At 33.8% G+C, this 26,617-nt stretch overlaps 1 protein-coding gene across 4 annotated transcripts in view; it reads left to right on the top strand.

Annotated features, from left to right (window-relative positions):
* Positions 1-26,617, top strand: part of LOC125052906 (protein Wnt-7b) — a 70,310-nt gene that overhangs the window by 26,858 nt on the left and 16,835 nt on the right. For all 4 annotated transcript variants that reach the window (XM_047653983.1, XM_047653980.1, XM_047653982.1 and 1 more), the window contains exons 3-4: positions 20,250-20,381; positions 20,983-21,080. In XM_047653983.1, the coding sequence (XP_047509939.1) occupies positions 20,250-20,381; positions 20,983-21,080 (230 nt within the window). The remainder of the gene's footprint in view (positions 1-20,249; positions 20,382-20,982; positions 21,081-26,617) is intronic.

Genomic DNA, 26,617 nt, shown 5'->3' with positions numbered 1-26,617 from the left:
TTTTTACATTTATGGACATAAAAATAAAATCTCTCTTCCTTTAGAGGTATTGATGAACTCAACATTGGTGAGTCCGACGTACACACATTGGTCTACTATAAAAGTGTTAACTCTTATCACTGGCATCATCTACTTGTATAGTGTACACGCATCATCGGTTTTGGTTAAGGCATTGTACTTCATCACTATCCAATTGTTATACATATAGTAGAGGTGAAGCGGGCTCCAACTTGCCCATAAATAAGAAGATATTTCTGGAGTAGTAGCCTGGGCCCGGGCGATGGCTACTCCAGTAGTTTCTGAAAACTACTGTTACCTGATGTTAAGTGATTCCGCCGCCCATGGACACTCACTTTGCTAGAAGGCTCCGTCGTAGCAGTCCTTTTAAGAATTGGTACGCTCTTTTCTTGAAGGACCCTAAGCCAAATCGGTTCTGAAATACTTCAGTAGGCAGCTGGTTCCACATAGAGATAAAAGTATATAAACAAATGAACATACAAAAAACGTCATAAGCGAGAAAGTTGGTCATTAAAGCTTGCGTGAAAATGAGCGACTTATCAACTCCAAAATCATGAAGGTGAGAATTAATAGGATTATGTATAGATGCCCTTTTAATCCTTAATAAATTTACTTCACAAGTAATTGGTTCTATACAGAAACTGAGAACTTAATACAATCTCTTGATCAGGGGTTGACAACCTTTTTTCTGTGAATTCTAATTATTATTTTTCTATAAACTTAAATTTGAAGAGTAGTTTATATAAGTTAAATTGGTTTCGTTTTTTAACACCTCACAACTTAGTGACGACTTCAAGGAAATACTAATCAAGATTTTTTTGTCAATGTCATTGAAATAGCTTTTATATCGCAACGAAAATAACACATTTTAAGTATTTGTCGCATATATCGTAACCGATCTATTTATTTGATATGTATTTATATATAACAGGCGGCAAACGGGCAGGAAGCTCACCTGATGTTAAGTAATACTTACATTGCCAGAAGGCCCGCAAATGCGTCGCCGGCCTTTTAACGCGTACTCTCCTTTTTTGAAGGACCCTCAGTCTAATTGGTAGGGAAACACTTCAGTGGGCAGCTGGTACCACATAGTGGTGGTGCGCGGCAAAAGCTGCATTAAGAAACGGTCAGTTGGACATCGAGGTGATATGGATGGCATTTCGACTCATTCTGCCTCGATGTCTGATGATGAAACTCAGCTGGAGATATTAATCCGAACAATATTCTAGTGTTGGTAATATAATTTAAAATATAGAACTGTGGAGTCGACTCCCGGTGGGGAGTCTTCTCTGGGAGATACGACCTACAATTGTTTAAAGAAAGAGTATACTCCTCCCTCAAAAGCCGGCAACGCACCCACTAAAAGGTGTCCTCAAATTGGGATGACTGCCGGTTTTGGGCGTAACGAATTTATTTTAAATTAATAAATTGTCGTTTAATTTAAACCAAACATTGTCAACCTCTGAAAACGCATTATCCGTACAGATTATGTTATTACCAGTCATATTTGAAAGTAATAAAATGTTCTTGTAGATAAATTACCCCGTAATACATTCTAGTTATTATCACACGATATTATTACAGTATTATTAGTTTATGAGCTGTCATTCTCTATTGTATATATTTAGAAAGGGATGGATAGTCTAACTATAGTTTCAAATAAACTTACAATAGACGTAGGCCCTTATTTTGAATTAGGAATTCAAAATAGTACTTCCGACATCGCGATATTCTAACTAAATTCAGCTATTATTTAGCGTAATACTTCATCTTTAAAATAAACAAAAACTATTTATATTTATTTAATCATTCAAAAAACCCTTATACGTCAGTTTAAAAGCCTTTATCTATACCACTATACGATTATTTGTTTCCTTTACACGTTGAGTATTAAAACATGAGGATAAAAAGCGAGCTCCCACAAAGTCAAGTCGAGACCTCATTAGAGAACAAAAAATGCGAAACTCAATACACATTAATAGTATATCATTTACTAACGACCGTCTGTCCACTGTCCACTCACCGGATGAACACACATACAATACGATACGCTCTAGAGCCTCTATTATGTCCTTGTACTTGTGTTACTTTAATTTTTGGTTATTATAGAACAACGGAAACAGAAAGGTACAGATACGAGCAAAACATTCAAATTTAAAAATAGAATACGTGACATTTATTATGTACTGGCCAGAAATAATTTAAAAAAAAATGTGCGTGTACTAGTGTACACACGTTAGAAGTGAAACTTCTTTATGACCTTATTTTTCGAAAAATTATCTATATGCAACTAACTTTATAGAAATTGGTTAAATAAAGTTAAATTAGATAAAGTTTAACAAAAGGCTTTTAATATCACAGACTTGAATACAAATAATACAATTATTTCATTTTACCTTATTACCACTAAGATTATTACAGAATTTCATAAATTGTAATATAATGTTTAGTATCATTGTTATAGTTATTATAAATTTTTGTTATTAATGGTTTAGAATCTCTTCGAATCAACCGTGGTAGGGACGAGAAAAAGACGCGCGTAACGGTCAAATGTGACGCGTAACCGAAACATGTGACGCGTAACCGAAAAATGTTACACTAAATTTTTTTCCAACCCCGATAAAGAAGTTTTACTTCAAAAATCTGTTTAACAAAATGTTAATTGTCATTTTTTACAAATGTCCCGTAATTATTCATAGTGGTTTTTAGGCAAAGCGTTTTTATATCTTCGTATAATAATCTAAAATCTTAATCATATTCTTCTCTCCCTTCAAATTCTCAATAATTTTGCGTCCCAGTTAAACGATATTAAAACCAGTTGAGGGCATTTTTATATTGGATTCACAAAAATGTCGCCAAAATCTATATTCCTTTGTTCGGCTTCGTAAAAGAATTCAAAGACAACCGAATAGCATAGACAAGGAATTTGAAAATGGAAGAAAGCTAGTAAGGAATCTTGGTGGTCCACAAATTCCAATTTTAAACAAGAATGCGCCACTTTGATCCTTTTTCTAATATTTATAAGAGGTATGTTAACAAAAAGTACGAAATTTTACTTTAAGAAAATTATACTACCTAAAGCCAGGGCTATATATTAGTGAAATTGAAGAAATATATTGAAAACTAAAGCTACTTGAGTAATTTAAATGAACCGAGAGAATGAGTTGTTCCATTATGAATATTAATTTTATTTATATTAACAATAAAAACAATTGAACATTTAATCTAACCTACATACAGATAACCCCCGTACCCCTACAGTATTTGTATTTTACGCTTAACTAATTACGTATTAATATTGAAGCATAGAACGTATAATTCTGATTAAATAACCTAGCTCCATCTCGGCAGACGGATATCAGGCTAGCCTAACATTGAACACAGAATAGGCTAAATAAAATATAGGGCCTTTGTCAGAGGACAACCTGACCATAAACAAAAATTGTTCAAACAAGTAGCAATTATTTGTTCTTTTGCCTGTAACTAACGGTCAGCGAATAAAGGCTTTATTTATTTATTTTTACTTGACTTATAACAGTTACATTAGGCTCAGAGAAATCCAATAAAAAAAATCAAGTCAAATTTATGTCACAGAAATGACGTCAAAATATTTTGAAATATTTGAATAAAGATTTCGCCGAGTTTGTTCCAAGTGGAATAAAATAGTTTACGGCACAAATTCCCGAATAGATATATTAACATCAGGAATAGAGGAATTATCGAATCTCATTAAAATAACTCTTCATTGATTTATGTAAAAACATGCAACGTGTAATAGTGTACAAATTACTGGAGATACATTGGTTCGAGTATAGTAAAAACAAATGAGAAGCTCTATTAAGTGTCCTTAAGGAAATATTCAAAACTTAGCGCTTATTCTCACCTCTGATCTAATAAACATGGTGTATTAATTAATATCATTTATCATATTTTAGTGTAAAATTCAAGTTTATGAATAAAATTATTGTTTCTTAAGTTATGTCCAAAAAGTATTTATTTATTTGTAGCCAAACCAAGAAGGCCACATATAAGAAAAATAAAAGTTACACTAATTAGAACCAATGTGTGGCTTGAAAATTTTAAAAGGAACTTGGATAGAAGACACAGAAATTGTAAATAGGGGGCCTCATAGCCTAGCGGTCTTATTAAGTGGTAGCTAGGTGAGGGGTACCGGGTTCGATTCCCGGTTCGAGGGCAAGTTTTAATTTAATTTAAATTTGTTCTCGGCCTTTGGGAGGGTTGTGCGGTACCGGGCGAGTGCCTAAACCGTACATGGAGGACATGGTCGAATTTCTAAGGCAAAAAGCACGAATTATAAAAATCTTATACTTGACGCTGGCTAATGCACAAACCGTGCCAGTGCCATGAAAAAAATGTAAATAATTAAAAAGACGAATTATAAAAATCTTTTTAATTAACGCTGGCAAATGCACAAACCGTGCCGGAGCCAAAAAATAAAGAAGAAGAATTTGGGGCCTCAGTAATAGGTGCGAACGGCATGCACAAAAAGCTGATGATGTAATACTTTTATTACAACAAGAGACCAAAAATTACACAAAATGACAAAAATAGCCATAGACAAGAAAGTTATAGTAATTATTATAAAAACGCACACAGAGCACAGCTACGATATGATGGTATTTACGCAAATTAATAATAATAATAAACACTTTATTTACATCATAAAACATACAAATAAGAGTAGAAATGGGTGTAAAAGAATCTTTCTGAAAACTCAGACATGGCTAACAAGAAACATTCAATTAAAAAATACTTACATCATTTCAATATTATTATTTTCGTATTTGTCAGTATTTTAAGCTACACAAAAGTTTCTCTATATTTCTGATGATATAATTTACGACTGTCGGTAATATGTTTCGGCTACGGTTCAAGTTTAATTTATTGATAACGGTTAGTTAGTGATTGTTTTGAAGATACAGTAATGTTCTTGGTGACATAAAACTGTGTTTCTCTAGTCTTTGATGTTTCAAAGAGGCCGCTTGGGGAATAATAATTTTAGTTTGGTATTTTTAATAATAGTAATAATAATCCGAAACCGAACGCGAATTACGGGAATCTATCAAATTGTTAGACCCCCGAAATCCATTTATATCATCTTTGAAAGTAATATTAAAGCAAAAATAACCCGCAAATTTCTAGAAGATAATAGCAAATAAAACACTGTTCACTTGGCATAGGCCCATGTGCAACTGTATACCGGGGTCATGAATCGATCCTGAGATAAAGTAAACAGTTACCAATAATAATAAAAATCCGGTGGCGCAACTTTAATAATATTCTGACTGATGTCATCGATTTTGGATTTGAGACGCCTCACGATGTTTTCCTTCACCTGACGAGCGAGTGTTAGACGCGCTCATAGAAACTTGGTGCACGGGAATCGACCCCGTGCACCAAGTTTGTCGTGCACTCCGGGTCGAGAGTCGCACGCTGAAGCCACTAGGACAACACTGCTACAATATTTATCTAATATATAAAATTCTTGTGTCACAATGTCCGTTCCCATACTCCTCCGAAATGGCTCGACCGATTCTTATGAAATTTTTTATGCATATTCAGTAAGTCTGAGAATCGGCTACTATCTACTAAACCTTTCAAACCCCTAAGTAAGGGGTGTCCACCCCAAATTCTTTTTTTTTAGAATTTCTTTATTGTTTTTATATTTTTATGATACAGCATACAAAAATACATACAACCCCTAATGTTTACCCCTCTACGATCAACCCCTATTTTTTATTATTGTAGATTACTTTTATTAAACTAAAAAAATTATTTCTAGAAATAATATACATGGCAAAACAAACGTTTTCCGGGTCAGGTAGTTATTACTATATATTTATGCTTAAACATATACACCCGTATCACCTCGACGTCCATCGTTCCACAACTGATTTTTTTTAAGAAGCTTATTTTCGCCGCGCACCACCACTATGTGGAACCAGCTGTCCACTAAATTATTTCGCAATTCGACTAAGGGTCCTTGAAGAAAATGGCGGACTAATTCTTAAAAGGCTGGCAACACACTCGCACGCCCTCTGGCATTGAGTGTCCATAGGTGGTATCACTTAACATCAGATGAGCGTACCTGTTTGCTCTATAAAAAAACTCGTCGAATTAATAGGATCCTCCGTTGCTGAAGTCGGTTAAAAATGATTAAAGATTTTTTTTACAGTTTACAGTGTGCTTAAAGTAATTAATTGAACATTAAATAGAAGAAACACATTTTATTACTTTACATTAATTTAAGATAATATAAGAGTACGCATTAAAACTTTACGATTCGAAATAAATTCGATAAAAGACTTTAATGGTGAGTGATAATTCTATATTTACATTGTACTAAACAAAAAATAATTTGTACGATAACTTTACTTGATTATCGCATAGCTAGGCTTTGAACCTTCGACTATATTCAAGTTTATTTTTATAAAATAATATAAGATATACTAAGCAGTAATTTAAGATAAAGTCCCTTTTCATCACAGCGTATACACAATTTGACAGAAACAGACGAGAGAGTTTATTATGTTTGTGCAATTAGACTTGACATTTTGTTAGATTCGATTTAAAATCATACTTATAAAATGTTATTGTATTTTTTGTACATATTGTATGTCAGTATGCATCTTTGACGCTTCATACCATATATTGCCATAATATAATAATAGACCAGGGTCTAAAAAAATTTGAAACCTAAAAAAATAATAGTAGGATGAAACCCATTGCAAAAGGAGGAGAAGAGAAGTAGGGAAGGGGATGACGGGTCTGGGCGTTACTGCATACGATTTTTTGCATTTTCTGAGAAGATTTACTATGGTAATATATATATATATTTTTTACCATAGGAAAGTAGAGATTTCAACGAACTGAAAGCACGCCAACTTTTTGAAAAAAGCTGATATTTTGACGGGTGAAGTTTGAAAATTAGGGAGCTTTTTCGATATTAATTCAAAATAAGGTGAAAAAATTATTATTTCAAATCAAAAAAATTACAGCGTATTAAAGACATAAAAAGGTAAGTTTTCACCAAATTTCGCGGGAAATAAATAAATTTTGTAAAAGATAAATGTTAAAAACCATAAACTTGGTTTTTTGAATTTTTCACATAAATTTTGAGAAAATGTGAAAAATGTGAAAATACAAAAGTTTTAGATCTTTTTATTACCTACAACTTTGCAATTTGACTTTTTTCCATAGGACTTTTAGTTTTGCCGGAAATCGAGATAAATCGTTTTTTACCCTTAAAACTTTCCCCAACCTTTCCCGACCTAAGATCGCCCGTAAATTATTTTTCCTTTAATTTTTATTATATTCTCCTCCTTTTCCAATAGGTTTCATCCTACTATATTTTTTTTCACTTTTTATTTATTTGAGTAAAACACTATTTTGACCGGATTGAAGTTATGTATTATTATAAATTTACAACTATTTAACATAATTTTAAATTTATCCGACGTTTCGCGTGCTTTACAGCGTGCGTGGTCACGGTGACTGAAGACAAAAGATGTTGAATGTCAAAAAGTATCACAGCTGCATAGAAAGTTGGATTATCTGTATTTATTTCCCCGGAGTTGGTATCGACTAAAAGATGGAGGGTTTTGGCAAAAATGGCTCACGGTGTCCTCTATTTTCGCGGATTGTGTTTCTTTTTGAGATTTTAATTTGGATATTATTGGATCCCAGGTGTTTGACAATTTTAGGCCGTCTTCTCTATTGAAATTGGGGTGTTTTTTGATTTCAATGGCTTCGCGTACCAATCTTGGGAAGAATCTTTTCTCTTTCGCAAGTACTTTCGGTTGGTCAAAGCGTATGTAGTGATTAGGCCTATCTAGTATGTGTTCACAGACTGCTGATTTTGTGTGTCGTCTATGTCTTATGTCTGCAATGTGTTCTTTGAGTCTGCTGGACATATTACGTTTAGTTTGCCCTATGTAAGACAGGCCACAGTCGCAATCCAGTTTGTATATACCTGCATCTTGCAATGGGGTGTTACTTTTGATTGGTCTTAGGAATTGCTGAATCTTCTTGTGCGGCTTGAAAATTGTATGAATAGAAGCTCGTTTTAGGATCCGGCTAATTCTATCTGTAACTCCCTTTACATATGGCAAGTAGGCTGGCTGGCGGGGAACTGTTTGTGTCTTGTTTTTGTTTTTGTGATGCAGCCGGGGGATGCGCAGCTTGTTTCGGTGTAGCACCTGTTTGACATGCTGTAGTTCCTCCTCGAGGTGGGCATCATCACAAAGACGTTGGGCACAATACGCAAAGCAGATGGCACACTAGGTCACACAATACACAGGAAGGCAACCCACACAGATAGGTACCTCAATGGTGAATCCCACCACCACCCTTCACAACTGCTTTCTGTCGGTAAATGTTTGTTTCAGAGAGCCCAACGTCTTTGTGATGATGCCCACCTCGAGGAGGAACTACAGCATGTCAAACAGGTGCTACACCGAAACAAGCTGCGCATCCCCCGGCTGCATCACAAAAACAAAAACAAGACACAAACAGTTCCCCGCCAGCCAGCCTACTTGCCATATGTAAAGGGAGTTACAGATAGAATTAGCCGGATCCTAAAACGAGCTTCTATTCATACAATTTTCAAGCCGCACAAGAAGATTCAGCAATTCCTAAGACCAATCAAAAGTAACACCCCATTGCAAGATGCAGGTATATACAAACTGGATTGCGACTGTGGCCTGTCTTACATAGGGCAAACTAAACGTAATATGTCCAGCAGACTCAAAGAACACATTGCAGACATAAGACATAGACGACACACAAAATCAGCAGTCTGTGAACACATACTAGATAGGCCTAATCACTACATACGCTTTGACCAACCGAAAGTACTTGCGAAAGAGAAAAGATTCTTCCCAAGATTGGTACGCGAAGCCATTGAAATCAAAAAACACCCCAATTTCAATAGAGAAGACGGCCTAAAATTGTCAAACACCTGGGATCCAATAATATCCAAATTAAAATCTCAAAAAGAAACACAATCCGCGAAAATAGAGGACACCGTGAGCCATTTTTGCCAAAACCCTCCATCTTTTAGTCGATACCAACTCCGGGGAAATAAATACAGATAATCCAACTTTCTATGCAGCTGTGATACTTTTTGACATTCAACATCTTTTGTCTTCAGTCACCGTGACCACGCACGCTGTAAAGCACGCGAAACGTCGGATAAATTTAAAATTATGTTAAATAGTTGTAAATTTATAATAATACATAACTTCAATCCGGTCAAAATAGTGTTTTACTCAAATGAACATAAGTTATTTTTATTTATTTTTAAAGGCTTCTACCCTGGTCTATAATAATAAAGCCTTTTTATTTCCAGTTAAATTTTTTACCGTTGATAGTACCATTGATCGGACTCACGAGTAAAGGCCACCTACAGATTTTTAAAAATTTACCTGTTCTGTTCGAGGCCGTCTGTAACTTTTTTCGTCTTATTATTTCCCCTACCTTCCAGCAATGCCATAATAATTACAAATTATTACTATATAGGTTGAGAATATTGTAAATACTCTATATTTGAGCAGTGGTGGCCTAGTGGTTTCATCGCGCTCTCTTCAATAGGGTCGTAGTTCCAATAACCGGCTAAGCACCAATGTACCTTCTGACTATGTGCGCATTTAACACTCACTAGTACGGTTAAGGAAAACATCGTGAGGAAACCAGCATGCCTTAGTCGGGAGTGTGTCAGGCACAGTTGATCACCTACTTGCCTAATAGAAATCTGAGGCCCAGACCTAAAATGTTTTCGAGCCATTGGTATGGTATATATTAATAGATGATTAATTCCATCACAATTTTGTCTGCCTATATTTTGCAAGGCAGATGAATTGATTAATGACTGCGGCTGTAATTAACGATAACTATTAATAGTTAAATTAATTTCTAAGATAAATGTAGAAGGGCCCACGCTTGTTTGTGATTTACGATCCGAAAAGTGATTTGATAATCTATTGGTCAGGGTTTTAATTAAAATTTATTTGGTCTCGTGAAATTACTTTGCCAATATTGTCTATGATGTTTGAAAGACTCTTGCCAGATAAGCATAGGAGTAAAGATGCGTTGGAATACCCTCAGTCAGTAAGCAAAATGTATAACTTAAGAAGTACGCGAAAAGACTCTATAGTTTTAAATAAAATGAGAGTGTTCGGATTAATACCTGCAGCTGAGTTCCATCATCGGACGTCGAGGCAGAATACGAAATCCCTTCCGTATCACCTCCATGTCCGTCCTCACCACCACCACGCTAGCTACCCACTGGAGTATTTCCGAACCAATTCGACATAAGGTCCTTCAAGAAATCGTAACAATCCTTAAAAGACCGGCAAAGCGACGACGATTCATAGGTCTAGTGGTTTAGTACCCCTGACTGCGAATCCATGGGTCCCGGGTTCGATCCCCGGCTGAGACGAACATCGTATTATAGATAGATATACATTAAATATGTATTTATATGTATATCTATCTATAATATGTATGTATATCCGTTGCCTAGTACCTATAATACAAGCTTCACCAGCTTAGCATGGGACTAGGTCAATTGGTGTGAATTGTCTAAAAACACGTGTCGCACTCGCGAGATCTATTGCATTGAGAGTGTCCATGGGCACTATCATTAAACATCAGGTTAATAATGTTAAATATGTATCAAAATAATGTTTACGTACTATTAGTGACATCTAGTTTGTTATAAAGAAAGTACTCATTTGTGGGTCTATGTATGATTGTCATTGAATTAAAGTTAGTCTGTCAACGTCCACCGTTGTTTCATTATTATAGGTTATGGGCCCAGACCCGTTTTTAAGTGTATTATGGAAGTTTAAAGTATTATCTTTATCCATACTGCTATAATAATGTCGGTGAATTATATAGCCAACGTCCCAAAGTTGAAGGGTCGTGAAAACTATGACGACTGGTGTTTTGCGGTGCAAAATGTTTTGGTGCTAGAAAACATGGCGGATAAAATCAAGACACAGCTATCAGCATCGGCGTCGGCGAGTGATATTGAAAGTGATGCTAAAGCCAAGGCAAAATTGATATTAACAATCGATACATCTTTATATGTTCATATCAAGCAGGCAGCTACGGCATATGATTTATGGTCTACGCTTAAACATATGTATGATGATTCCGGCTACATGAGGAAGATTAGTCTACTAAGAAATCTCATTAACATTCGGCTAGAAAACTGTGAGTCAATGGCACAGTATGTTACTCAAATTGTAGAAACGGGCCAGCGACTTCGAGGAACAGGATTCAGTATAACCGATGAGTGGATTGGAGCATTAATGTTAGCAGGATTGACCGAAAAATATGCGCCTATGATAATGGCCATTGAGCATTCTGGAATTGAGGTTAGTGCAGATATTGTAAAAACAAAATTGGTAGATATGTGTGCTGATGATTATGTTGGTACTACATCCGGTTCAGAAAGTGCATTTATTGCGAAAGGAAGACATAGATTGAAAAGTGGCAATACTAAAAGCGGCCATATTAATAGACAATCAGATATGACGCAACCTATCAAAATTATAAAGTGCTACAAATGTAAACAAACCGGTCACTATAAAAATCAGTGTGCGCAATCGGATAATACTAAACGAAAACAGACCAATGCCTTCAGTGCTGTTTTTCTGAGTGGAAATTTTAATAAGAACAGCTGGTATATCGATAGTGGCGCAAGTAAACACATGACTGCAAACAAAGATAACCTCACGAATGTATCGCATCAGCAGGAAACCAAAGAAATTATTATTGCAAATCAGACTAGAGTTTCAGTGTTGTGTTCTGGCGACGTAAACATCGTTACAGTAGTCAATCGAGAAGAATACGACGTTACAGTTACAGATGTATTGTATGTTCCGAATTTAACCACTAACTTGCTTTCTGTGAGTCAGTTGATTAGGAATGGCAACAATGTAATTTTCAAAGGAGATTTTTGCTATGTTTATAATCAACAGAAAGAACTCGTTGGCCAAGCAGAATTAGTTGATGGTGTGTATAAATTACAAACGTTACAAGTCGATGAAATATTTGCAGCACCTGCAATAACATCATGTGTGACTTGGCACCGGCGATTAGGGCATATCAATAGTAATAGCCTGAATAAAATGAAAAATGGAGCTGTAGATGGAATCACATATCCTGAGGTGGTAAACATAGGCAAATCTTCATGCACTGTTTGTTGTGAAGGCAAACAAACTAGGTTGCCTTTCAAGAAAAGTTCATCAAAAACAGAGGATGTGCTGGAGATTATTCATGCAGATGTTGGAGGTCCTATGGAAAATCAATCGATTGGAGGATCAAGATACTATGTTTTGTTTGTGGATGACTATAGCAAAATGGCATTTGTTTATTTTATGAAAGCTAAGAATGAAGTGTTCCATTATTTTCAAGAATTTCAGAGAATGGTAGAAAACCAAAAAGAAAAGAAAGTCAAGGTTCTTCGAACTGATAATGGAGGGGAGTTTTGTAGTCGTGAATTTGGCAGTTATCTAAATAAGCAAGGTATAGTTCACCAGAGAACTAATGCTTATACACCAGAACAGAATGGTCTCTGCGAGAGGATGAACAGGTCAGTAGTTGAAAAGGCCAGATGTTTGATCTACGATGCCGGATTAGAGAAGAAGTTCTGGGCAGAAGCCGTCAACACATCAGTATATTTAAGAAATAGATCAGTTGTCACGGGGCTGAATAATAAGACTCCTTATGAAGTATGGACTGGTCAGAAACCAAACCTAAGTCATTTGCGTATATTTGGCAGTGTAGTCATGGTTCACATTCCCAAGGAAAGACGTTTGAAATGGGATAAAAAGGCCAACAAGCTGATTTTTGTAGGTTATGCAGAAAAAACTAAAGGATATAGAGTATATGATCCTGTAACTAACATTGTCACAATCAGCAGAGATGTAGTTGTCATGGAAAGTCCAAACCAGAATATGGTTGAAATACCATTGGAATGTAAGCATCCAGTGGAAGTAACTGAGCAAGAGAATGATTATGAAGAAATTGAGAGCTCTTCCTTTAAAGACGATTGTGGGGATGAGACTTATGTCCCAGAATCTGAAGTTTCAGTGAGTACTTCCAGTGATAAGACATTTGACACAGTCTTAGACCCAGGTGTTGAACCAATTGAGCCAGAGCAATTACCCAAACGCACTAGAGTGAGACCAGATAGGTATGGTTACAATAACTTGTGTATGGTGGAGTGTGAAGACAGTAGTCAAGGAGAGATAACACTCGGAGAGGCATTAAATGGTCCAGAAAGACAATTCTGGCGAGCCAGTATGAAAGAAGAACTAAAATCATTTAGAGAAAATGAAGCTTGGGAAGTGGTGGACAGGCCAAAACAAGCTACAGTGGTTAAGTGTAAGTGGGTGTTAAAGAAAAAAGTGGACAGTGATGATAACATAAGATATCGTGCTCGGTTAGTTGCTAAAGGTTTTACACAGAAAGCAGGAATAGACTATACCGAAACTTTTTCCCCAGTGGTTCGTCACTCAACAATAAGACTATTGTTTGCATTAAGTGTTAAATATAATCTAGATATAACTCACCTTGATGTAACCACAGCATTTTTAAATGGGCATTTAAATGAAGAGGTATATATGTGTTTACCTGAGAATTTTGAATGTCATGATAGGGAGAACAAAGTGTTAAAACTAAAGAGGGCAATCTATGGGTTGAAACAATCAGCTAGGGCATGGTATAAGCGTGTAGATGATTGTTTACAATCTTTTGGATATAGAAAGTCAGTGTATGAACCTTGTTTATTTATTAAACAACATAATACTACCAGAACATATATAGCTTTGTTTGTAGATGATTTTTTTATTTTTTCTGATTGTAAAAGAGAAACTGAATGTCTTAAGACTGAACTAAAATCTAAATTTAAATTAAAAGACTTGGGAGACATTAGACAGTGCTTAGGTATGAGGGTCAGAAGAAAAAAAGATGAGATTTTTGTAGACCAGGAACAATTTGTTGATCATTTGTTGAATAAGTTTAATATGAAAAATTGTAAACCAGTTAGTACACCTATGGAGGTAAATTTAAAGCTTAAAAAGGGAGACACTTGTTGTACTCAGTATCCTTACCAACAATTAATAGGAAGTTTGCTTTATTTATCAATGTTAACCCGACCTGATATATTTTATTCTGTTTGTTACCTAAGTCAGTTTAATAATAATTATAATGAAACACATTGGAACCATGTAAAACGTGTTTTAAAGTACTTGCAAAAAACAAAACATTTTGGTTTAAAATATGTCAAGGATGATTTAGATTTAATAGGCTATGCGGATGCTGATTGGGCATCAGATTGTGTGGACCGTAAGTCTTATACAGGTTTTATGTTTAAGATGTCTGGTAGTGTCATCTCATTTGAATGTAAAAAACAATTAACAATAGCTTTGTCTAGCACAGAAGCTGAGTATATGGCTATATGTGAGGCAAGTAAAGAAGCCATTTATTTAAGGAACTTGTTAATAGAGTTGAAATGTAGAAATGAGTCACCTATACTATTATATAATGACAACCAGAGTGCACAATTGTTAACTAAACATAGTTTATTTCATAAAAGAAGCAAGCATATTGATGTTAGATTTCATTTTGTTAGAACAGCTGTTGAAAATAATTTTATTGTAATAGAGTACTTAAATACAAATGATATGCCAGCAGATATATTAACAAAAAGTTTATGTTGCCAAAAACATTATAATTTTGTTAACCAGTTAGGTGTCACTCCATTGTAATGAAATTTGTTCACTTTACTGTGTTTCAAATGATTAGTAGTTTTTTCTTTTGTCTATATGTCAATTATTTTGATAAGGGAGTGTGTTAAATATGTATCAAAATAATGTTTACGTACTATTAGTGACATCTAGTTTGTTATAAAGAAAGTACTCATTTGTGGGTCTATGTATGATTGTCATTGAATTAAAGTTAGTCTGTCAACGTCCACCGTTGTTTCATTATTATAAATAAGGCCCATTTGCCCCGTGTTCTAAAAAAAGTAATAATAAACATGTTACAATTCTTATCTATACATAAAATCATGATTTACTTATTGACTAATTTGTATTTTTGTTAAGTAGTTGTGAAATTAGCGGCTGATTTGATCTTATATAAATTAATTAAAATTATATTAAATATAAATAGAATATTACTATAAGTGTTATTATTACATCGTTAGTGGTTGATAGAAGATCGCCAAACCACAAGTGGTTTTTATTACGTAAGCTACCTGTCTTATTGATTGTTTAATTAACTTTATTTACTTTGGAAATCTATGTATTTTTCAATTTTGAACTAAATAGATCTAATAAAATAAAATCAGTCAGTAAATCAGGCCCTCAGATTTCTGTATCTTTTTCATGATCATTTATCAATCTAATAAGCAAGTAGCTGATCAGCCTTCTGTGCCTGACACACGCCGTCGACTTTTTGGGTCTCAGGCAAGCCGGATTCCTCACGATGTTTTCCTTCACCGTTCGAGCGAATGTTAAATGCGCACATAGAAAGGAAGTCCATTGGTGCACAGCCGGGGATCGAACCTACGAACTTGCCGACACTGCTCCCACTGCTCCAACAAATAGATACTATTTTAACGATATCACCTTTATCTTATACATTTCGCAATCCTTTTGGAAGTTACAGTGTACTGTTAGTTGGTCATGCTGTTAATAAATTATACTAATAAGTAGATTATAAAACACTTATCTCTATACTACAAACCCAATTGCACCATTTTAACTAAAGTAGACAGCTCTCTTTTCATCACAGCATAAACACAATTTGACAGAAAGAGACCAAAGAGTATTTTATTTATTTACACTTTGTAACCTTAAACATACATATAAAAACAGGTTACATAAGTTATTTGGCAACGGGTAACCTTATCTCTATCAGCATCCCTTGTATGAAAAAAAGACCAACTGAGGGTGAAGTACGAAGTGCATATAAAACTAAACTATAATGTAAAAAAAGTAAAAAGACTAGGTTTTTATAAATAGGTCATTCCTTTTAATTTCCCTATTTAATCTTTACTTACCTAAAGCGTAACAGACAAACAATTTTGCACTTTGTCTATTAATATGTATTTCATTTTAAATTGATAAGGTAACAGGAAACATAATTTTCACTCAATCTCGAACTCATTAAACCGGTATTACCCACGAGTCTGTCAATTTCTAATAATTGTAAGAATAATATAGCTGATAATACCTCTCCATCTTTGAATGAACGTGAATTAAAGTTAAATCCAGTTTCAAGATCTGTCAACTCCCTCGACTTGCGGTATTCAAAATACAAGGCGATAAACCTACTCGTAAAACTCGCCATGAAAGTAAACTGCGTCACGTGACATACGCAGTAGTCGATGTGCAGGTCATATTGGCGGAATACTACCACTAGGAAATCGCTACTGAAGTTTGGAAGGGGCTTGTAGCGGCTACGATGATATTATACCCTGAATCTCGCTAGCAAAGTTATTCCCACAGCTAATGGCATATCAGTCAGTCATTGGTTGAACTGGTTGGTCAATGATCGTTTAGGTCGGTGGAAAATCAGCAGCGCAGATTCATGTTTCATGACGACTATTACTAGTACACGACTATTACTCTAGTAATAGTCGTGTACTTTTGAATAAAACAATGGTCCGAAGTTTGACTTTTAATCAATTATCACTTAACAGTACCAAAGAAACGTTTCCATACATATTTATCCCTAATTTGTTATATTCGTGTTGATAACAACACAATATCCGCTGCATTGCTAAATTTGTAAGTAATACTTTGTGCCTATTTAGTATAGTAGTTTTATTCTAGGAGTACATTGTGTTCAGATATAATTAATAAGTAATGTATACAAAATATTGAATAAGTGTGGAGTTTCTTGCCCATTCTTCACCACTCGAAACTACCTTTTGGAAGGGGCAACTAGAATCCTCCTCACGACACGTTCACGGATCCGGATGAATCCAATCACTGTAGCCAATGACAAGTTAAAAGCCGATAACCGTCGATTAACCACCTATCGACGGCCCAAGCCGAGGTCAGCCGATGGCCCATGCAGAGGCAAAATAAACAATAGCCTGTCTGTGGTTGGACAGGACGAGGATTCCTCCCATTAAATTGGAGGAATAGAACTCCATTCTTCCATCACATAATATAGTCTCTCAGTATTATAATAATATTCATAAGAATCCTAAAATTACTACTTCTCTACATAAATTCTCTATATAATTATCTTATTATTATTTAACATTAAAATATTGAAAATATATTTTGACAGCTTAAGAGAAAGTATCAATTAGGTTCTCATTACATATAAATCATTAACCTATATTGGATAGAGTAATTATGTTCGAGCCATTAATCACTATTTACCATTTTAAACTTGGTGAGCTTAATATTAAAACTAGGTGATAGTTTCGAATTTCGTTACACGAATTTGATGATACTGATTATGCAGGATTCTCGGAGGACCTTCATTGGAACACCTCCAAGTGATTTTTGCTGTCGGAAACGCGTTTTTTTTTTAAATGTTTAAAGTTTTGTGTAATGTATTGAAATTTGTAAACAATCCGCCATTTTCTACTTTTCTATTGGTTATAAGAGATGTGACGTTCACTTTAAAAAATCTTAAATAGTTTTTAATTACTCGTCAATCTTTGACGTCATCATGAATCATATTTGGACTATGCAAAGTATGCTCGTCATACAAATGTTTTAAGCTAATCTTATTTTTAACCGATGCACAAAAACTAGGGAGTATATCATCAATTTAACATGTCATTGTTTTAAAGTAACTGCTTACCTCGGAATGGCTTGAAAATGACATTTCATAAGTAATTTAGTAGACATACACTTATCAGAATAAATAATAAAATAACATAAAAATATCTTATTGTTTGACTGTTCAAAACTATTTTGAGATTAATGTTTTACTTGCATTTATAATCCAGTACATACTCGTATTTGAATATTATTTATACCAAAACTATAATTAGGTAGTTTGAACAAAACTACTTCCTAGTCTTACGACAAATGCATAGACGGAAGGTTCAATCTCAATTACAGACAAAATGCTTGCAATACTTGATTTGATGTAGTTCTTAATTCAAATATTCCACAGAACAATGAAAACGGTAGTCCATTTGAATACATTTGCTCTCATTCACAAATGTGACATTCATTAGTTGTGACTTGAACTAAATAGAACCTACAATGACCATCGTTTAGCAAAAGAGTTGCCACATCAAAAATGTTTTTAATTTCTTCTGAATACAAGAATAATTCGCTATGACTTTTTACCTATACATATATCTAATATATATATGTTGACTGGTAGAAGTGTAATGAAATTTGGGCCATGAAAGTCGCCCATGGACACTCAGATTGCAAGAAGGTTCGCAAGTACGTTGCCGGCTAGACAATACATAGTATTTTAGTTGTAATATATTAAATCAATATAGAGTTATATACATTAACTGCGTGATATTTATGCGAAATTGTAAAATTCTACTATTAAAAGTTTGAATACTATTCCTAGGAATAACTTTCATAAAATGTAAAGTGGAATAAAATGGCAATACTCATTATCAGAATTTAAAACTAAGCTAATATAAAGATAAAATAATGTATCTGTATCTCCCACGGTCGAATGCACTATTAACTTGCATTTTATAACAAGAGTCAAGAACACTTGTTGGGCATCGGTATATTTGCCACTGCCATAGTGTCAATATTGGATTAATTGTCAAACTTTTCTGACTGTTAACAGTTGACGTATCATTTGGACACATACAAGATACTTTATGTTATTGACATCGATTTGTAGATTAAACTCAATAACACTGAATAATTAATAGCGGTTAGGCGTAAAAATAACTGCCAATCCCTAGACTATATGGTGAATATGTTATATTTCGCGGTGCATGCGCACAAATCTCATTACGAAGACAATACGCGCAGTTCCGTTGCTCGATACTGTTAAAAATTACAATTGTAACTTCCGGTTGTTGAAAATTGCCTTCGAATTATGTTTTTGCTATATATAACGAGTTTATTCATGGACTAAATAACTCGGAAATATCATCCTTTACAATGTATATATGTAATATGTATAATGTATAATTACGTTTGAATGAAACGAGGTACTATGATTTTAATTAAACGCTAAACCGATTAAAATGAAAGTATAAAAATAAATGAAGAAAAAACGTTAGCATAAAAATAAATAAATCAATCAGTGGCGCTATAACCTTTTTAGATCTGGGCGTCAGATTTCTGTATCTGTTTCATGATCATTTGTCAATCTAATAGGCAAGTAGGTAGATTAGATCATCATTCTGTGCCTGACACACGCCGTCGACTTTTTGGGTCTAAGGCAAGCCGGTTTTCTCACAGTGTTCTTCACCGTTCGAGCGAATGTTAAATTAAATTTAAAAAAAAATAGAAAATAGAAAGAAAGTCCATTGCACAGCCGGGGAACCTACGACCTCTATATCTGTTAGAATACACATGTTAATTAATTTTGTTTAAATACAATTCCAATACAATACAAAATATCCTATTTTGCATGTCGTACATAGAAGTTAACTGCATCCTCAATTTGTTCATAGTTTCAGTAGGCGTTGTGTGAATTGTCCGTGTCACGGCTAAACGTTAATTGGACGTATTAACGAAGATGTATTAATGAATGTTACAGCTAAACTGGCCACACGCAAATTTCACTCTTCAAAATAAAATAGATATAGCGTCTACAATTGCATTTATTTTATAAATTGTATGTGTGTTCAATGCAAATATAGCTATTTGTTTTATCATAAGACTAAAAACTGAGTTAATTAATAATTTATTGGATCTATCAATAGATATTTTTTACTTAGTACTCGTAAACTGAAACGCATTTGGGCGATTATTGTATGCTACTACTTAGGTCTATATTCTAATTTGTATGTCAATGTCACAATCTTGTTCTGAGCGCTGTCAAATATTGCAAACTTCATACAGAAAAAATGATTTGTAGGCTCCTGATACTAGATTGAAATTTAAACGCGTTAAGCCTACACCTTTTATGGGACGCCCATATGTTACCCGTTGCTTTTCTCACTCTTATCGTGTTTAGCATAGGGTTATCTCGTTGCTTTTTTAATAAATAGAATTTTATCTTCTTTCCAGACCGGCACTACCAGGCGGTGTATCGCTAGGCGCACATTTGGTGTGCGCGAGAGTGGCAGGATTAACAGACAAGCAACGCGCCATGTGTCGATCTTCCCCCGCCGCCATTGCAGCTGTAGGTGACGGGTTGAGGTGAGACCAAGAATGTTTAATAACACCTTACTACTACAAAGTATGTTCTCATAATGTGAAATACTGAACAAATTTCTTGAGATTGTTAAATATAGTCTGAATGAAATAGTCAAAGCCTTTTGGTTTCTCCTTTATGTCGTCATTTGTTTTACATTTTAACCCCCTGGGTCACTTTCAAATTTCAATATACCGTTTTATTCTTTATTAATACTGTCCTATATATAATATTTCTAAACTATTCCTACATTATTAATAAAAGAAAAATAGCCAATTAAAAACAAACTTTAGTCCGTTTGCCGATCCCGACAGAGGCCTCCTCCAAACCCTTCCTGCAACCAGTTCAGCTAGCAGCTATTTCAGCTTCCTATCTCTTGTACTGTCCGCCTTCTTTCCTGTTTTTGGGTACCAACTCATTATAGTTTTACTCCACATCTCAGCTCCTTACAAGGTGTGTTCTGTACATGTCCACTTCTTATTTCAAATACTCTATGTACTGTCCTCTATCCTTGTCCTATTCCTAATGTAAATATTTCTTATTCCTACTTTATATAAATTAATTAAAATAATTTGTTTGTAAATACTTCTACTTCTATAATTGCAGGATGGCGTACGCAGAATGTCGAAACCAGCTTGGAGGCTATAGATGGAACTGCACAGGTATCGGCGATGGAAACGACTTCGGCCACGTGATGCCTTTAGGTATTGCATTTGTTTTTTTATATTCATTTAAGTCATGTTTGGGGCTACGTTAATCTTCTTGGATCTAAAGGTAGGTATAGATTTGTAGATTGCTCATTTACTTTAACTTAAAAGAGCCATGCATAAAATCATATAATTAATAGCTGACCCGGCAAACGTCGTTTTGCCATGTATATTATTTCTAGGAAACATTATTTTAGTTTAATAAAAATAGCTATTTACTATAATAAAAAGTAGGGGTTGATCGAAGAGGGGTGACAATTAAGGGTTGCATATATTTTTTATGCTGTATCATAAAAAATAAAAAAGTTTCGTCTAAAAAATAAAAATTTAGGAGTATGAAAATTGAGAGATGTTGTCCGATTCTCAGACTTACTGAATATGCATTAAAAATTTCATAAGAATCGCTCGACCCGTTTTGGAGGACTATGGGAACGAACATTGTGACACGAGCATTTTATATATTTGATTATTATTTACGGTCTAATAACAAATCTTTCCACTCTAGTTTAATTATCTTGTAAAATGAAAAATAATCACTCAATAAAGATACAAATTACAAATACATAAAAAATATTCTCATTCCTTATAAAAGTATTCCTCCAAAACCAGTAATAGACCACTTAAAGGCCATTTAAAACTTTCTTGATTTAGTAAAAAGACTGGTAGTAAAATAAACAATAATTAATGTCTACCCCTTGTGGTGTGTACCTCCCACAGATAAACAATTAAGCCGAATTAGCGGTAACTGTAATTTCCTGTCGTAAAATACTTTTTGTAACTGTTTTGTTGTTATCTTAATGTGTAAAAATTTTAAATTTTTATTCAATACTAGCGGACCCGACAGACGTTGTCCTGTCTTAACTATGAATATTGATTTCAAATTGGTATAATGAATTAAAAAATATTTCAGAAACAAAGTGTTTATTATTCTAATGCTTTATGTTATACAACATTCTTTGTTTGTTTTTCTGGCTCGCATATTATTATATTATCAATATAATAACTCCGATCGAAGAATTTATTTTGAACGATATTCATTTTTCTTACATCCTCTGACGATATTTGCAGCACGCATTCTGTCAATGTTGTGTTAGGTCAAACGCCATAAGGTTACACCAAAAAGTTCGAATTGTATGGTGGATAAGTATTCTTGAATTTTCCAATTTTCCGCGCAATTTTTTTCTTTTTTTCTTTTATACACAAACAAAAAAAAACACAATAAAAAAAAATCAGACAAATCGGTCGAGCCGTTTTCATGTGATGTCGTGACAACGGAAAACGGGTTTCATTTTTATATATATAGACTATGTTAATTTTAAACGTCATTCAAATATCAGCCTTGCCCATAGCGGTTTTCGCAGCGGCGGTCGCGCTCAAATCAGTTGTAAAGCAGTCATTTTACTATTTGGCATTCTGATAAATAATAAACTAGAAGCTCCCTCCTTGTGAAAACCGCTGTGTGAGTTCGAAAAGTGAGTTACAGAATCGGAAGGCTGAACTAAGAATTTATGGAAGCTACTTATTGTACAGAAAGTTTAAAACAATTAAGTAGGTTTAACAAATAAAAAAATGCCTTATTTTCAAATATAAATTGGGTTTAATTATCACAATTTCACAATTAAAGAACTGATTGATATTTCTCGCGCTTTACAAACAGCATAATTAATAAATTATTTAAGTATTATAAAAGTATGCGTAAATCTAGTCGTTTAATATACTGTGGCGTGTTCTGTGAATGTCAAAATCATATAATTTTTTAACTGTACAATTCACATTTAGCCTCAAATGCAAAATTAAATTTAATAATTGACTAAAATAGCTAAAAACCATTTTAAGTACAGCTATAAATTTTTCAAATTGACATTTTATATTTCAATAGTTTTGAGACTACCGACGGTCAGTGACCTATAACGCTAGGCAGATTATAGGCTACAAAAAAGGTTTTAGTGTTTTTTGATTGTCTGTGACTAATGTATGCGAAAAATAAAAATGATTCAAACAATTTGTATTGCCAAGGGGAATAAAATTACTTTTTATTTAATTAACATCAATTAAATTCAGAACTTATATTTATGAACTAATAAGAAAATAACGTAACTATAGGTCTACCAGAATCTGATGGCAAAAAAAAAATTTAAAAATTAGCGATTTTCATATGGCAATAAAAGAAAAATTTCATCTGTCAACTGAAATTTTGAGGAATTGTTTTTGGTTTGGCTTCAAATTTCCTTTAAAAAGTGATGAAAATGTCGAAGAAACCTCTTCGATCGCAAGCAAGACATATTGTTTTCAATGTTTATCAAAGAATACTTGATCAACAAGATGCAGAACATACACAATCATCGATATTGAGCCATGTGCAAGCGTTGACTGGTTAGTAGGAATGACACGTCTTGATACTTTGGTTTATGGGATTTTTCGTGTGTATTATATTATGTACTTATACTAAACTTTGGTTTATTTCAGGGGTTTCTTATACTATAGGTCTACCAGAAACTGATGGCAAAATTTTTTTTTTAAAATTAGCGATTTTCATATGGCAATAAAAGAAAAATTTCATGTGTCAACTGAAATTTCGAGGAATTGTTTTTGGTTTGGCTTCAAATTTCCTTTAAAAAGTGATGAAAATGTCGAAGAAACCTCTTCGATCGCAAGCAAGACATATTGTTTTCAATGTTTATCAAAGAATAATTGATCAACAAGATGCAGAACATACACAATCATCGATATTGAGCCATGTGCAAGCGTTGACTGGTTAGTAGGAATGACACGACTTGATACTTTGGTTTATGGGATTTTTCGTGTGTATTATATTATGTACTTATACTAAACTTTGGTTTATTTCAGGGGTTTCTTATACTACAAATAAACTTGGATAGTTTTGATTTAGAATTGATCAGAAACAAGATAAATGAGTTTTACACTGTTTCTTTCTCTCAAATAGGGATGAATAGCGAAAATCTTGTGAACATGTAATAAAAATTTAAAATCAGTTCATAGAACAAGATCGGTTAATTGAGATGCAGGAGGAAAGGTTTATTATACATACTACGTTGAAGACTTTTTTTATGGATGTGCAGTATTTGGAACCATTTTCAAGTTCTTAATTAATTAATAAACTCATGAACAGAGTAATTGGAGATTTCATCTAAATTTCAAACCCCACATTCGCCACATTTTCAAAAAATTTTATATATTTTGCATGTATCACACACAGAATCAGCCGCTATAAGGATAAAAAAAAGTATCAAAACGTTTTACTCCAATTTCCCCAGTATTGCTAGCGTCAATTTCTTTTTTCCCTTTTTGCCATCAGATCCTGGTAGACCTATAAATCTCACAATTTATTTATATTATTCGGTAATAAATTCGAACAATCAGAGATTATAAACATGAATATAACAATAATGATTAAAGAACTTTATTTCTCATTACAAAAATTATTTTTATTTACATGAGAAATTTAATATTAAGTATATACGAACGAGATACACGTCGCCATCAGCTAGCCCAATTCTAGTCTAATGGGCCCATTCTGATGTGTGTCTTTAATGCCCTTTTGAACTGATCAATCACGCTAATGTTACGAAGCTTAGACGGCAACCGATTAAACAATTGCACACCCTCATACCTAATAGATCTCTTTAAATAATTTGTGCGCGGCTTTGGCAAGATAAGCAAACTCGCTCGACGAGTATTGCGTGTAGTGGTGTATTTGATTTTATTAAATGATAAGTTACTATGTAGAGAGTTATTTTAAAATTTTTTTAATAAGGATACAGGTGCTATAAACATATAGTTGTTTAATCGTCATAATTTTAGTTTCTTGGTAGATTTTATTAGTAGGTGTTAAAAAATTGTATCTGAATAGTGCTTTTATTAATTTATTTTGTAGTGTTTGTATTGTAGAAATTTTGTTTTTGCATGCTGTACCCCATATTTCAATTAGGTATATGAAATGTGGCTTGACTAAACAATTATAGATCAAATGACGTACAGATTGCGGAATGCATTTAGATATTGACCAAAATCTGCCTATAAGTGATTTTAGTTTGGTAATTATGTGTGATATATGAAAGTTCCATTTTAAATTTGTATCCATTCTAAGACCCAGATATTTCTCCCATTTTTTGTTATTGATTTCAACGTCTTGAACTTTAAGCGGTTGAAAGATAGGAATGAGTTTATTTGTTGCCTTGAATATTACATAAGATGTTTTTGAAATATTAATTGTTAGAAGATTTTGTTGAAACCAAGAAGATAGAACATTTAGGTCTGATTGAGCTTGAGCAACCATAGTCTGGATATTTGAACCAAAGTAAAATAAGCAGGTGTCATCAGCGTAGAGAGTGATTCGGCCGTGTAAACCGAGTTCGTGAATGTTGTTAATATATATTAAAAATAACAATGGACCTAATATAGATCCTTGTGGGACGCCGCATGTTATTGGTATTTCTGAACTTTGAGCATTACCTATTTTTACTATCTGGGTTCTGTTTGATAGATATGATTTGAATAATTTTAGTGCACGATCTTTTATTCCTATGCATTCTAATTTTTTAAGCAATAAGTTGTGGCTTACGGTGTCAAACGCTTTTTTCAGATCAATAAAGACACCCAGCACCATTTTCTTAGAGTCAATATTTTGTTTTATGTCGCTAACGAGATCGGCTGTGGCTGATAAAGTGCTGCTTTTTGATCTAAAACCATATTGGCGTTTAAAAATGAAATTGTTAGTTTGCAAGTAAGTGTCAAGTCGTGAGTAAATAATCTTTTCTAATATTTTTGATATTGTAGGTAGAATAGATATTGGTCTGTAATTGCCGGGTTCGGTTTTGGGGCCAGATTTATGGATAGGAGCAACTCTGGCCTTTTTAAGAGAATCCGGAAATTCACCATTATGCAGCAGCTTATTAAAGCAGATCGAGAGATATTCAGAAATATGATCAACTACGCATTTTATTGTTTTAGTATTGATCCCATCTATTCCACTACTACAATTCGTGTTTAGTGTTTTTATTATATTAGTGATTTCAAGTGTTGTGCATGGATTAAAGTTAGATAGTTCAGAGTTAAGACTTTGAGGAAGTGCTAGTGTAAAATTAATGTGAAATTGTGTTGGTATTTCATTGGCTAGTTTTAGCCCTATGGTAGAAAAGTATGTATTAAAAGCAGCACAAATATCGGTTGTTTGAGTTAACTCTTTAGTGTCTATAATAAGTTTGGAAGGTGTGCAATCTTTATTTAGCTTGTTACTAGCCAATTTATTTATTAGACTCCACATTTTTTTAGGGTTTTTAGCGTGTTTAATAAATTCGTTGGAGAAGTAATTATCTTTAGTTTCCCTTATTTTCCTTTTGACCGTATCTCTTGTAGTAGTATATTGTGCTTGAACAACTATATTTGTAGGATCTTTTTTCAGTTCAGCCCATAATTGGTTTCTAAAGTGAATTGCACTAATGACTTCTCCACTTATCCAATCTTTCTGAGGTGGATTAAGTATCTTTTTCTTTACTTGTTTGCATTTCCTTACA

This window comes from Pieris napi, chromosome 10 (assembly GCF_905475465.1).
Source record: "Pieris napi chromosome 10, ilPieNapi1.2, whole genome shotgun sequence".
NCBI lineage: Eukaryota > Metazoa > Arthropoda > Insecta > Lepidoptera > Pieridae > Pieris > Pieris napi.
Note: the sequence above shows the minus strand (reverse complement) of the source record. Positions and strands in the feature narration are given on the sequence as shown.